The 14,601-nt window shown below is 41.1% G+C and overlaps 1 protein-coding gene across 1 annotated transcript in view; it reads right to left on the bottom strand.

Moving 5' to 3' along the window:
* The window catches only part of tbc1d2 (TBC1 domain family, member 2), a 41,420-nt gene that overhangs the window by 17,691 nt on the left and 9,128 nt on the right, over positions 1-14,601 (bottom strand). The window contains exons 3-6 of the mRNA XM_078396894.1: positions 7,128-7,263; positions 5,302-5,441; positions 2,736-2,929; positions 1,432-1,815 (exon numbers count right to left, since the gene is read on the bottom strand). Of these exons, the coding sequence (XP_078253020.1) occupies positions 1,432-1,815; positions 2,736-2,929; positions 5,302-5,441; positions 7,128-7,263 (854 nt within the window). The remainder of the gene's footprint in view (positions 1-1,431; positions 1,816-2,735; positions 2,930-5,301; positions 5,442-7,127; positions 7,264-14,601) is intronic.

The raw sequence follows: 14,601 nt of genomic DNA, 5'->3' as shown, positions 1-14,601 counted from the left end.
CCACATTTCAACCATTCTCTAATCCGTGAAACCATCAAATACAGAAATGGCTTTACTGCATCTATTCTAGAACTTTCCTTATGGATCACCTGACCATGTTTTGCTCTGCAGCACACCTGTGAATCACCCAGAAATATTTACGAATTAGAGGCAGGTGTGAAGGTAGACAGCAATTTTGGTGGGAGAATGTGAAGACTTCCAAACTCTCTTCTTCAATCATCAATTGATGCAAGATTAACTGTTAATTATAAACCTATGATTGTTAATCAAGAGCACTAAGATAGGGTGAGGGCAGGAGGGGAGCATGCAGTCAGGAAACAATTCAACCACAAATTAAATGAAAAGTGGAACAGTTCGAGGGACTGTTCTATTTTTTTACATTTAGATTTTTTACAAGATTTAGATTTTTTTTTTCTATTTTAATGTAACCATACAAATCAAAAGAAATCAAGGTAGAAACTGCAATTTGTTTATCTCTCCATGAAATGCAAAGGAAAAGGAGTTACAAATTGATATGCTGGGTTATTAAGGCAGTTGACGGGTTCATTAGAGAGAAGCTATTGCCTCTGATAAGTAGTAAAGTGGAGATGGGTAAACATGATGGATAGATAAATAGAGGGGGTATGGAAAATGGTAGAGAAGAGTTGAGGCCAGAGTAGTATTAAATGGCAGGGCAAGAACAAGAAATGCCTCCTCCTGCTCCTATTTTTCCTTTGTTTTTGTGTTTCAATGGGCATGCTTAGACCAAGAGACGATTATTCAGGAGTAATGTCAGGAAGTGCCACCTCACACAAATGCAAGTGAAAATTTGGAATTTTTTCCTCATGAACACCTCTGGAGACTGAAAACAAATGAACCCTATTACATCTGAAAAATTATGCCAGGACACAGATCAGCCATGATGCTAATGAATGATGGAAATGACTTGAAGCAGTCCTAAGGGGGCTGAATGCCCTCCGCCTGATTTTAACGCCTTTTCTAATTCAGGCATCCAAAATTTCCTTATGACCCAAGAGGAAGCTGCCTGACCAATCACCACAATGCAAGTCCACAGAACAACACCGTTCCCCCGCTAATTTCTCCTGCAAACTCTTCTCCCCCAATTCCCATTAATCCACCTACACACATTGGCAACATAAGTAGCCAATTAGCTTATTGACCTGCTCATCTTTATGCAGAAGGAAAATTGAGGATTTGGGGGAGACCACCGTTATCACTGGGAGATTCCATGCAGAGAGCACCAGGACTGAACCCAGCTCACCGGCTCGGTGAGTTGGCAGCTCCAGTACCTTTGTCGCAGTGCTCTCGGTATGCATACGATAGAACTTTATTTATCCTATTGTCCATTCCTTACTGATTTAAGATGATGATGGCAAGCCACCTTTTGGTACAATCAGCTACCGTCATAAGTTGTCAGCTTTATCCCTTTACCTGCAGGTGTGAAACCTTTGTCCTTAACTCGTCCAGGGTTGTGGCGATAACCTTGTCAAATTCCTCTGGGTTTTCAGTGTCCATGGCCGCCATCTGCTCTGAGAGTTTTATGATGACCTCCTGCTTGGCGTGGTTCTTCTCCATCAGCAGCTGGGCATGCTGCTTCAGCTCCTCGATGTGGCTTTGCTGGATCTTCAGGTTCCGTTCCATCTCGTGCCTCTCCTTCTCCAGCGAGCACACGCGATTCTCCAGCTCCCTGATCTGCCGCACCTTGTGCCGCACCAGCTCCAGGCGGGTGGAGTCATCAGCCGCGAGGTACGAACCGCAAGCCCTCTTCTCCTGCTGCGCTGCTTCAAGAGCCCTGTGCAGGAGCTTCACCAGTTCCTGTTGTGGTGAATCAACAAACGATCACTGCACTGCAGGAAGGGTGCAACTGCGCCAGCGAAGCCGCGGGGTAAACTCACGAGGGCTGAAGGGAAGTTTGATTATGATGAGGAATTGGTTAAATTAGGGTATTTTTCTTCGCAATATTGGTACAGGAGGGGACATTTTATTGATGTGTACAAAATTAGTGGCCTGATTATCATGAATAGGAATTACTCATTTCACTTTGCGACATGTTGGCCGGTGTGGGCAAGTTGAGCCAAAGTGTATCACTTTATGATTCTATGACTTAGCAGGGATGTCAATTACCTGAGATTTCAGAAGAGAATAATTTGAGGTGAGCCAAGGAAAAAATATTCCATTCAATAATTTTGATTGGGGGTCTGAAACTCAAATGTCTGAAAGGAAAGTGGAGGCAGAAAGGCTCAAAAAATTGTTTAATGTTTTCTAGGATCCTGAATTCCCCACCAATTTATTGTGCTTTATTGAAGGCAGCTATAATACCTCCTCGGTATAAAAACCCAACATTGAACAGGTGTTTGATAAAATGCAGAGGAAATTGCCAGGGTGATAACAGGGCTGAGGGACTTTGATCATGTGGAGCGATTAGTGTTGTTCTCCCTTGGATATGAGCCACAGCTCAGTGGGCTATATTCCCAACCTCGTCAGGAAGCCAAAGGTCAGGGCTGTTGGGGTTGTCCCCTTTCAAGTCACTTCACAAAGCATATCAGCGACTGTAGAATGACACAAAAGTGCAAGTTTGTTCTCTCTCACAAACACCTGTTCAATAGGCCTGGGAAGCTAACTAGCAGCTACAAAATTTAAAGGAAGAAACACCCTCTAGAAATGGAAATTATATTTTAGGTACAGTTTCAATAAACACACCTGCTACAGTAGTTATTGCAAGTAAGTTGCCTTACCCTCTGTGCATTCAGCTCCCCCGTGAGTCTCGAGACATCCTTGTTTAATTCGGCTGAGGAAATCCCAATCTTCACTGCAAACCTCTCCTGACACATTGGACCAGTGTTGAGAAAATTGGCCAAGTTTCTCAAATTGCCGCCTGTTGAAGACTTTTGGGATGGAGGCTTCTGTACTTCCGGGTGAGACTCCTTAACTGAAGGGAACAAATGTGGAGAAGGGGTGGTGGGTGGGATGCGGGACAGGGTGTAGGCCTATTGCACACTCATCCAAACACAATTTCCTTCTAATAAAGCCAATTGTAAAGAAAACCAGGCAACACAATAGCTCCAATATTTGATTCATGCAGGTCCAAATGAAGAATTCTATTCCCAAGCCGAAGGCAACAAGTCACATTTAGAAAATGGTACTTGGAACCGAGTTTCACTTCAGGGAAAGATATTTCCCTCCAACGTTATTGCACCGAATCCTTTTGTGTTCATACATTGCCTTCAGACAATCGGCCAGTTGGCCTTGTGCCAGCCAATGGAAAGAGCTATTCTTTATTCTCGCCCTGATTGCAAATTTCCTGTAATCCTGCAAATTTAGCTCCTTCAAATATCTAGTCAATTCCTTTTTAAAAAGTTACGACTAAATTTGCTACCTCCACCCTTTCAAGCAGTACATTCCATTGGTTTTAGAACCCAATGTGTAAAATGTATTATCTGTGGGTAGTTCTGGATACTGTGCTATTAATCAAGGTGCCTGTATGTCCTGCAGATCAGCTTCAAGGACTGCAGCAAATGTTCTAACATGTGAGGCAGAAGGTATGGTTCTCCTCTCACCCAGAGTTGTAATCTGACTTCTGGTGCTGTTAGAGATCCCCTGCCCTGGATGAGACTATAAACCAAGGCCCCATTCATCCAGTCTTAAACAATCCTGCAATATGATTTAAATGACAAAAGATCTACTCGGCATCCTGGGCAACTTATATTATCTGAGAGAATATCTGGTCCCTTGTTTTAAGGGTGTTTGTGAGGGCTTGCCATGCATTGCACACAGTACAATAGCACCTAACTTCACAAGTACTATATTCACTTAAAAGCATTTTGGAAAGTCGTGTGACCATGAAAGATGGTACTTGAAAATTAGTATTTTTCTTATTGCTATAACATAATTACAAAGAGGATACCTTATTCAGGTCTTACTGCTACATAAAGTATATTATTAATCACTTGTAAAATGAGCCTAAGACTAAAAAAAATAATTGATGCTAATGCCAGAAATTTTATTTTACAGGTCGACCAAGTGGATTTCAAATGATCACTGATAAGGGCAAGATATTACTCAAGCCTGAATGACAGTCATGTTACAAAACCAACTTGTTAACATCTTGAGGGAGCGGAGTACAAAGTTCACTTTTATATCTTGCAAATTATTGATCAACCGAGCTAGCCCCACTTTCTTGCACCTGGCCAATATCCATCCAAACTTTCTCTATCCACCCTTCTCTATCCAGCAGAATCAAGGGATATGGGAGAAGGCAGGCACGGGTTACTGATTGTGGATGATCAGCCATGATCACAATGAATGGCGGTGCTGGCTCAAAGGGCCAAATGGCCTCCTCCTGCACCTATTTTCTATGTTTTCTACATCTGGGAAATGCAAGAGTGTCAAAGGCCTTCTTCCCATACTGTCTGCCTGTGTCATCACCTTCATGGAGCTATGTGCCCCTACCCCCAAGTCTCTGTTCCACAACACTCCCTCGGGCCCTACCAGATACTGTGGAAATCCTGCCCTGGTTTGTCTTACCAAAATGCACCACTTTGCATTTATCCAAATTAATCTCCATCTCCCAATCTTTGACTCATTGGCCCAGTTAATCACGAGCAGTTTAACAATGGAATTTTCACAATGGCCCAGAATTTTTTTTAACTATACACAGATATACACCCCTCCCTCCCTCCATTCCACCCCTATCACAATTCCAACTTTTTTTTTTTTACACCCTGCTTAAAATGACAACTGAGCATTTAAAGTGCATTTCCAGTGCTCGACAGATTGTAGAACTGCTTCCAGAGGAGGTCGACACAAAATGCTGGAGTAACACAGCGGGACAGGCAGCATCTCTGGAGAGAAGGAATGGGTGAGAAGGGTCTCAACTCGAAACGTCACCCATTCCTTCTCTCCAGAGATGCTGCCTGTCCTGCTGAGTTATTCCAGCATTTTGTGTCAACCTTCAAGTTCTTTCATACACATTGTTTTCAGAGGAAGCAGCTATTATTGATAAAACAATTTAAAATAAATCACAAGCCAGCAACGATAATGTGCAGTTGGTTCAACGTTCTGATACTTTTTTTTTTAGTTAAAAGCTCTCCAAAATACACATTGTAAGAAAGATTAACCAGGTTAATCAGGTTTAAAACACCCCAATAAATTATGACTAAAGATATATATCCCCAGATTAAACCACATTGTAGCATAGCTAAATCCAATAACAAAAACAGGCTTGATTTATTTTATTGCCTGGAATCACTCTCATTTTTTCAATCGCCATTTCCACCCACTGGTCCATCCACCCAGCTCTACCTGATGTATCCTCTCCTTTGGGCAGGCATGGACTTCCGCTCATTTCACTTGCTGCCTGGTTCACTTCTTCATAGCTTGTTCGATTTTCCCTCAAAGGCTTGCTCCCATAGAACTGAAACACAGTTTTTGAACCAAAATTTCTGCACGAGGAGAGGGGTCAGTAGTGGAGATTGGGGGTGAAGGAGGAAGGAATGTAGAGCAGAAACACAAGAATAAATCATAACTGAGCAGCGATCGGCATGAACAAAACCTTCAATGAGTGACTGCATGCAGAGTTATTAGAAACAACAATAAACCAAGACACAAGAGACTCCAGATGCTGGAATCTTGAGCAAAAAAAAAACTGCTGGAAGAATTTAGTGGTTTAGGTAACAGATCTGGAGGAAAATGGACCAACAATATTTCAGGTTGGGACCTTTCTTTGAGAATTTCTATTTCCCTCCACAGATGCTGCCTGACCGACTGAGTTCCTCCAACAGTTTGCTTTTTATTAAAACCCAACACTGAAATTACTCAAACAAACACATTGTTGGGTCAAAGTCCAAGCACGCTAACACTTTTATGATCTGAAAACATTCTGCATATCCCCATCTGTAAATGTTGTAATTTTTTTAAAGTTCTAAAGTTTTAAACATGTTCCAAGTTTCATCGCACACAGCATTGCATTTCCACTGGTGTTAAAACTGGAACTTCAGATTGTTATCAAGAAACAGAATCAAAACTCAGAGCTAACTGAGCAAAGATATTGCAACCATTCCAGTTGGCCCAATGCAATGTTTACATTCTACACAAGCATCCACCCAGAGCACCTCTTCATTCTCCCTCAATTATTTCAGCTCCTGTTTTCCCCCAACCTCATGTTTATTCAGCTTCCCCTTTCAGATATTTGTACCAACCATTCTACGAAGTAGCGAGTTCCGCATTTTAACCACTCCTTGGGTAATAAAGTTTCTCTCAGGTTCTGTAATTAATTTATCAGCAAACCTATTGCATTTATGGCTCATAATCCAAACAGAATTATTAAAATATATTTTTCCAATGCACAGTCCCTGACTAATGGATGCTGAGCTCTGTACAATTCCAGTAGAAACAGACATTCGAGTAAAATCCACTTTGGATCTATGTCCTTTTAAACCTTTTGGTTTGGCAATTGACCATTGATTTCATTTAGTTATTAAATGAGCCGGCATGTTTTGTTTTCCAAGTAGGGGCAGAAGAATGGCTGCGTTCTTTCTTGCTGCACAGGATTTTCTTTTCAACCCTCCCTGTTTCAGGACATTACAGATCCATTACCTTTCCCCCAGCACATCACTCAAGAGCCCATCACCCCTTGCTGACTTATCAGTGGAGGAGAGGGGGGATGGTTAATACGATATAGCTCAGACCAAAAATGTCCAAAAATTCAAAACATTTTTAATCTCTGCAGTAAATTAGCACATAATTAATTGAAAATAATGGCCAAAGTGCCTCGTGAAGGTTTGGGAACGGTGGGGGTGGGGAAGAATGAAAACATGAAAGGTAATTAAGTGCACTTAAAAGGTTTAGCGGTCATAATGTAGACCAAGGCCTTTCCCAGATTTTACATAATGATGCAGCATAGAAGGTAGCCATTCAGACCACCACTTTAGTGCTAGCTCTTCGGTAGGGCTCTCCAATTAATCTAATTAATTTGGTACACAACTGCAACCTTTTTGTAAATATTTACCCAGTTCACTCTGTATTGAACCCACTCCAGCTGCTGCTTTCAGACAGCACCTTTCAATTGCAGCAAATTCACCTTTAAATATTCTTCCCCTGAAAAATGACAAATGATGACAAATACTCACTGGATTTCAGTTCCTAGATGCTTGAGGGAGATGTTGGACAAAGTGGTTGGTTGCAGGGGGGCGGGCAACGAGGCTGCTTCTTCCCCAACCAGGCCTTTCGGTGTCTTCACCGGTTCCAGGAACTCGCTGGTTTCCTCTGAGGAGAAAGATAGTGCTATTTCCCTCCTGGTAACAGGGTACTGATTTTAGATGATCAGCTATGATCATATTGAATGGCGGTGCTGGCACGAAGGGCCGAATGGCACCTATCTTTCTATGTTTCTAACAAAGCTGCTTGTTGAATACCAATCCCCATCTGGTGTTCGACAAACACCTGCAGTGCTAAAGTTCTGCTTCCCTCTGATGGTCAACAGTACGGTATTTATTCTTAGTCTGAATACACCATGTTTGAAATGGATTGCTTAAATTATGGCTTAATAAGAAAAAGAGCACATCTTTAAACAAAAATAAACCCAGCCAACAACACAGATGTAAAATAAATCAATATATTGAATTGTTTGTAAGCCGATGATTTAGTCACTATCATAGTATCACTTGTGGGAACATGCTGTGCTGAAATGACCTGCCCACTCCCTTCCTGATAACAGTGACTTCTCTTCTAAAAACTCTTCACTGGCTCTGAAGCACTCTAAAATGCTGTAAAAGGCTCTCTATTTATTCTTTCCTAGCAATTATTTTATCCCAGAGTATAGCAACGAATATAAACTCACAAAGCGAGAACTCAGCTGTGTAAATTTTTGCCTATTTTTCCAATATATGATCATCATGAACAGTGTTATTCAACATCCGGGAAACTTCGCATCCTACTTTGAGTCAGAATGTAGCTCAGCAAAACTGGTTTAGACTATGAAGTTTCAAGGTGGTTTACAACAATTATTTAGTGCAGAGGAAGTCCATTGAACCAGATCTTTGAAAGAATACCTCATTTTGCTGCCTTTTCCTAAGGAACCTTGTAATTATCCAATTGACTTTTCCAAGTAATTACCCAAATGACTTTTGAGAGACATCATTAAACTACTCATCTTCGGAGATGATAGGAAGTTGTTCAACCTCTGGCAACTCCAATCTAGAACTTACGATGTCCAAACTTTAGTAGTTGAGCAATAGTATGCAGCCAACACTTGGAATTCTGCATGTTTAGATACCTGGCTCAAAGCCTTCAGTGCTACCTTTACTCGAGCAGGTAAAGATAGGCCTTATATTCAGCAGCTGTACTACCCTGACCGCCCCGACGTGGCAACTTCAACAGCCTGACCGCGGGAGAAGACGGCAGGGGAAGAGAAAAAGACATTCTGGCCTTCCATCACAGTGAGGAGGAGAATCACTGTGATGGATGTTTCTTTTGTTTGGTGTTAGTTTATGATTGTATGTGTTATTGCATTTTTATTGATTATTCTTATTGGTCTTATTGTTGAACTGCGGGTAATGTTTCATTTCACTACACATTTATGTGTATGTGACAAACAAATGACTATTGACTATTGAAAGGCCTTCCACAAACTTGTTGCACCACACTGTTGACCACAATCATTCATGGCAAATCCCATAAATATATGCATTTGGTTCCCCATATCTCATAAGCCATCTTTCAGCCAAGTCCAACATCGATTATGAAATTGAACATTGTCTTCAATGCGTCAACACAGCTTTAAGTCAATGGAGGAAATAGGTATTCAAGATCAAGTCCTTAGACCATGACACATTATTTATGCTCTACCAATGATCTTGCTCAAAACCCGCTTGAAGAAATGCAAAATCCCCACTGACTCCTGGGCATCTGTGGCTCATGCCTACTGAAAATGTAGAAGGAACGTTCATGATGGTCGAGAGCCTCATGGCCACGCATCAGATAGACATACCCTATGTATGAGATTAAAACAGTGCACCACCTCAAACTACTCACTCACTTGCCCCATAAGCTGCCATCTACTCAATACCCACTTCAAAATCAATACTACCAAAATGAAAACAACCCATCCTCAATCCTGAGAGGTTCCCCAAAATCCTGTTATCAGATTACTGACAGGTCCTTCCAAAAGCTAGGGTAGAGTCCCAATCTTCCAACCTACCTCATTAAGGATATTGGACTTTTTTCTCTGGAACTGTTGGGCTATAATGCGGAAAAGCTATATTCTTCACTCTGGTATTTTTCTTTTCGCTCTACCTGTTGTACATGTGTATGGCCTGATTTTATTCATTTATAGTATTATCTGATTTGATTTGATAGTTTGCAAATAAAATCTTTTCACTGTAAAAACCAAAACCAAATAAGCTTCCAAGTAGTGCACACCAGATCAGAACCAGTCACTTCCCAAAAAAAATCTCTGGCTCTTCTGTCAATCTTCAATCTTTGTCCTCTAATGACTTTTTTTCTCAGTGGAAGCGGTTTTGTTCTTTCCAATCTACCAAAACCCCTTTGTGCAGAACATTATTAAATAACCCCATCTTCTGCTCATAATGTGAGCAACATTGTCACTTAATTGTAAAATAACCATAAATTCCTCACTCAACTTGAATCCTAGCATCATCCTAGAAAACATGCAGAATTCCAAGTGTTGGCTGCATACTATTGCTATACACCTTTTAAATGGTCTTCACATCATTCCTAAAAAATAATGTTCAAAATTAACATCTAACTAGTTTAAGGTTTAGCAAAATACCCTTCTTCTGCACTCAATAAAGACCAGGATCCCATTCTATTTTTGCAATTCATAAAACACGCAATCATCAAATTGTAAACAGCCACAAGAACTGTCATTCTTTTTGTTTGTTGGATGACACTGGCTGCTAACCCTTTCTGTGAAATATCTTGCTGCTCATCTCCTGGTCTCTAACAGCCCTTGAAGGAATACTATGCTTAGGCCAGAAAAATAACATCTGCTTACAAAAAAAAAACTGTCATCCAGATACATATTTATAGAAACAAGGACAGCTTCCTGGCCTGGCAGTCTCACTTCCATCTGTTGCACGAGTCCAAATTTGCAAATAATGCGCGTTGAGATAAGTCTGGCAGAGCAACAACAATTGGCTAATTCCACTGTCATTCATGACTGGTGGCTGCTTTACTACGAGGGAAGGATACTTATCAGTGCATTCTTTGCTTTTTGTGGTTATTCTTCACTCTTTACCATTTGCACTAGAAATAATGTTGCCTTTTATGGAAGGACTGTTTTTGATCATGAGTTTCATTTGTTGTAGTAGATTTGGGCTCTTACATAGACTGATATATAAACAGATGAAGAAACAGATTTTATTGTAAAAGAAGGTAGACACAAAATGCTGGAGTAACTCAGCGGGTCAGGCAGCATCTCGGGAGAGAAGGAATGGGTGACGTTTTGGGTCGAGACCCTTCTTCAGACTGATGTCAGGGGAGGGGGTGGGACAAAGACAGGATGTAGTAGGAGACAGGAAGATTAGTGGGAAAATTGGGAAGGGGAGGGAAAAGAGAGGGACAGAGGAACTATCTGAAGTTAGAGAAGTCAATGTTCATACCGCTGGGGTGTAAACTGCCCAAGCGAAATATGAGATGCTGTTCCTCCAATTTGGCATGGGCCTTACTATGACAATGGAGGAGGCCTAGGACAGAAATGTCAGATTGGGAATGAGAGGGGAAGTTGAAGTGCTGAGCCACTGGGAGATCAGGTTAAGGCACACTGAGCGAAGGTGTTGAGCGAAACGATCGCCGAGCCTGCGCTTGGTCTCGCCGATGTAGAGAAGTTGACATCTGGAACAGCATAATTGAAATTATTGTAAAAGACATCATTTATTGCAAGTCCTGTCTCCAGCTCATTGTCAAAGATGTAAATATTTATTCAATAGTAAATGGTTGATCAGCAAAATGCTGTTCCCATCCAATAGCTTGGAAAAACACCAAATGCTGGAGTTACACAATGGGTTACAGCATCCCTGGAGAATATGGATAAGTGACATTTCACCTGACTCAAAATGTCACCTATCCATGTTCTCCATGGATGCTGCATGACCCACTGAGTTACTCCACTACTTTGTGTCTTTCTTTGGTAAACCAGCATCTGCAGTTCTTTGTTTCTACATTTCCTCATTAAATAGCTTGCCCAGCGCAAAAAAAAAATGGTCTTCACACAGATGGCTTTTCCATCTCTCTGTGCTAAATTAAATATGTGAACTAGGCAATATCTGAGCACCGTTTACTTAAACTGCTTATTTTGATAGACATTCTGGGAATAATATGGAAGATGCAGGATCTTTTCATCCCAAAGAGGAAGAAAGATTCTAGGGGGAGAATGAGGCAACATTGGTTGAGAAGGGAAGTCAAAGACCGCGTAAAACTAAAATTGAAGGCATATAATATTACAAAGATTAGTGGGAAGCTAGAGGATTGGGAAGCTTTTACAAACCTACAGAAGGCAACTATCAAGGCAATCCGGGCAGAAAAGATGAAATATGAAGTTCAGCTAGGTAATTATATAAAAGAGGTTAGCGAAGGTTTCTTCAGATATATAAAGAGTAAGAGAGAGGCTAGAGTGGACATTGGCCACTGGGAAATGATGCTGAAGTAGTAATAGTGGGGAATAAAGAAATGACAGATGAATTGAATGAGTTGTTTGCATCAGTCTTCACAGCAGAAGACACCATTAACGTGCCTGAAATTCAAGAGAATTGGGGCCGAAGCTGGTGGAGTTGCTATTACTAAGGGGAAAGTACTTGGGAAGCTCAGATGTCTGAAGGTGGATAAGTTACCTGGACCAGATGGACTATACCCAGGGTTCTAAAAATGGTAGCTTTAGAGATTGCAGAGGCATTGGTGGTGTTCTTTCAAGAATCACTAGAGTCAGGAGTGGTCCCAGAGGGGAGTAATAGTGTTACTCCACTATTCAAGAAAAGAGCAAAGCAAAAGAGAGAAACTATAGGCCGGTTGGCCTGACTTCTGTGGTTGGTGAGATTTTAGAGTCCATTATTGAGGATGTTTCTGAGTACCTAGAAGCACATGATAAAATAGGCCGAAGTCAGCCTGGTATTGTGAAGGAGAGATTTTGTCTGACAAATATGTTGGAATTCTTTGAGGAATTAAACAGCAGGATAAACAAAGGAGAGTCAGTGAATATTTTTTACCTGGATTGTCAGTAGGCCTTTGATAAGGTGCCATGTCTGAGGCTGCTAAAGAAGATGAGAGCTCATGGTATTAGTGGGAAGATACTAACATGGTTAAAGGTTGGCTAAATGCAGAAGGTAGTCCTGAAGACAATGTGGAGTGGAGTGCTTCAAGGCTCGGTTTTGGGACCGTAACTGTTCACCATATATATTAATGATTTGGATGAAGGAATTAGAGGTAACACTAGCAAGTTTGCTAATGGCATGTTGGCCTTCATAATGAGAGGATTTCAGTATAGGAGTAAAGAGGTTCTTCTGCAGTTGTATAGGGCCCTGGTAAGACCACATCTGGAGTATTGTGTACAGCTTTGGTCTCCTAATTTGAGGAAGGACATTCTTGTAATTGGGGCAGTGCAGCGTAGGTTCACGAGATTGATCCCTGGCATATAAAATTATAAAAGGACTGGACAAGCTAGATGCAGGAAAAATGTTCCCAATGTTGGGTGAGTCCAGAACCAGTGGCCACAGTCTTAGAATAAAGGGGAGGCCATTTAAAACTGAGGTGAGAAGGAACTTTTTCACCCAAAGAGTTGTGAATTTGTGGAATTCTCTGCCACAGAGGGCAGTGGAGGCCAAATCACTGGATGAATTTAAGAGAGAGTTAGATGGATCTCTAGGGGATAGCGGAATCAAGGGATATGTGGAGAAGTTGGGCACTGGTTACTGATTGTGGATGATCAGCCATGATCACAATGAATGGCGGTGCTGGCTCGAAGGGCTGAATAGCCTCCTCCTGCACCTATTTTCTATGTTTCTATGTTTAATGTACATATACCTAGCATCACTCACTGTCAATATCATTGACCATCACTATATCATCCCCAATTTCACTCAGTCAACTTTTTCCTTGGCACATTTCAAGGGAATTACACTGATCCTTTCTCACATATTTTTTAAATCTTTTTTTATCTTTTGATTTCTATTCTCTGCACATTCATAGCAACTTCCAGTTAAAAAATTAGGAATCTCAAGATCAGTTTTTTTCCACTATTGAAAGTGTGGAACCTTTGTGCTGGCATTTCAGAGCACAGTTATATGACCCCTTATAGGAAAGTTTAGATGGAAACGCATAAAAGGCTTGGAGGATTTTAAGATAAAATTCTCAGAAGAAATGAGGGGCGGCGCAATGGCACAGCTGCTGCCTCACAGCACCAGAGACCCTTGTTGAATCCTGACCTTGGGTGCTTTCTGTGTGGAGTTTGCACTTTCTCCCTGAGACTGCAAGGGTTTTCTTCAGGTGCTTCCGTTTCCTCCCACATCCCAATGACAGGTGGGTTTGTAGGTTAATTCGTCTCTGTAGATTTCTCCAAGTGTGTAGGGAATGGATGCAAAAATGAGATAACAGAACTAGTGTAATTGGTTATTGATGGTCGGCGTTGACTCGGTGGGTCGAAGGACCTGGTTCCATGCTGTAACTCTTAACTAAATTTAAATGTTAACATAGTGTTTAATTCAAAATATTTTAAATGTGATGATTGTAGATATTTTGAAACTAAGTGCAATCCATTGATCCCATCAAAAAAACGTGTGTGAGAACCCACTCCAAACATGTCAGCACCAAAGTGTTGCACAAATGGGATACCCCCTGCAAGATATCGATGTTAAATCAGTGCAACCCCATTTACTCTCACAGCTGCTATAAAAATCCACAGGACACTGTTTTGAAGCACAATATTATTGCAAATTTCCAGCGCAACATTCATTTTGACAGCCCAACAACCATCTCATGCAATTACTTGATTTGGAAGATCAAATGAGGACTTTGACAAAATTACATGTCATTGTTGTCTGTTAAGTATACCTATCTAGCTTGCCAATGCCTACAATGGCACAGACCAAATCGCTACTCGCTTTGCAAGAGTCCATCCAACAATTCATTCAGTGAATTCTTCATTCTACAATGATCAACTGCTCCACGAGTTGAGATTTTGCAAGTTATCAGGATGAGGGTTTGGCTTAAAACAGTCTGACTCACCATCCTTTTCAAAGTTGATGAACAAGAGTGGCAAGATTTACCATTCGGTCTGGAATAAATATTTACATCCCTGACGATGAGCTGGAGGTAGGACTTCCAATAAATGGCATGTTTTACGGTAAAGTCTATTCCTTAGGTTACACAAAAAATTGTTTATATATCAGTCTACGTAAGAGCCCAAATGTCACAACAGCAAATGAAGCTCATGATCAAAAACAGTCCTTCCATAAAAGGCAAAACTATTTCTACTGCAAAATGCAATGAGTGTCAAATAACCACAAAAAGCAGATGAAGTACTAAGATCAGTACCCTCTCTTTGCAGTAATGCAGCCTCCAGTCGTGAAGAATAACAGAATTGGCCAATTTTTG

Source organism: Rhinoraja longicauda, chromosome 3, assembly GCF_053455715.1.
Source record: "Rhinoraja longicauda isolate Sanriku21f chromosome 3, sRhiLon1.1, whole genome shotgun sequence".
NCBI classification, from domain to species: Eukaryota; Metazoa; Chordata; class Chondrichthyes; order Rajiformes; family Arhynchobatidae; genus Rhinoraja; species Rhinoraja longicauda.
Note: the sequence above shows the minus strand (reverse complement) of the source record. Positions and strands in the feature narration are given on the sequence as shown.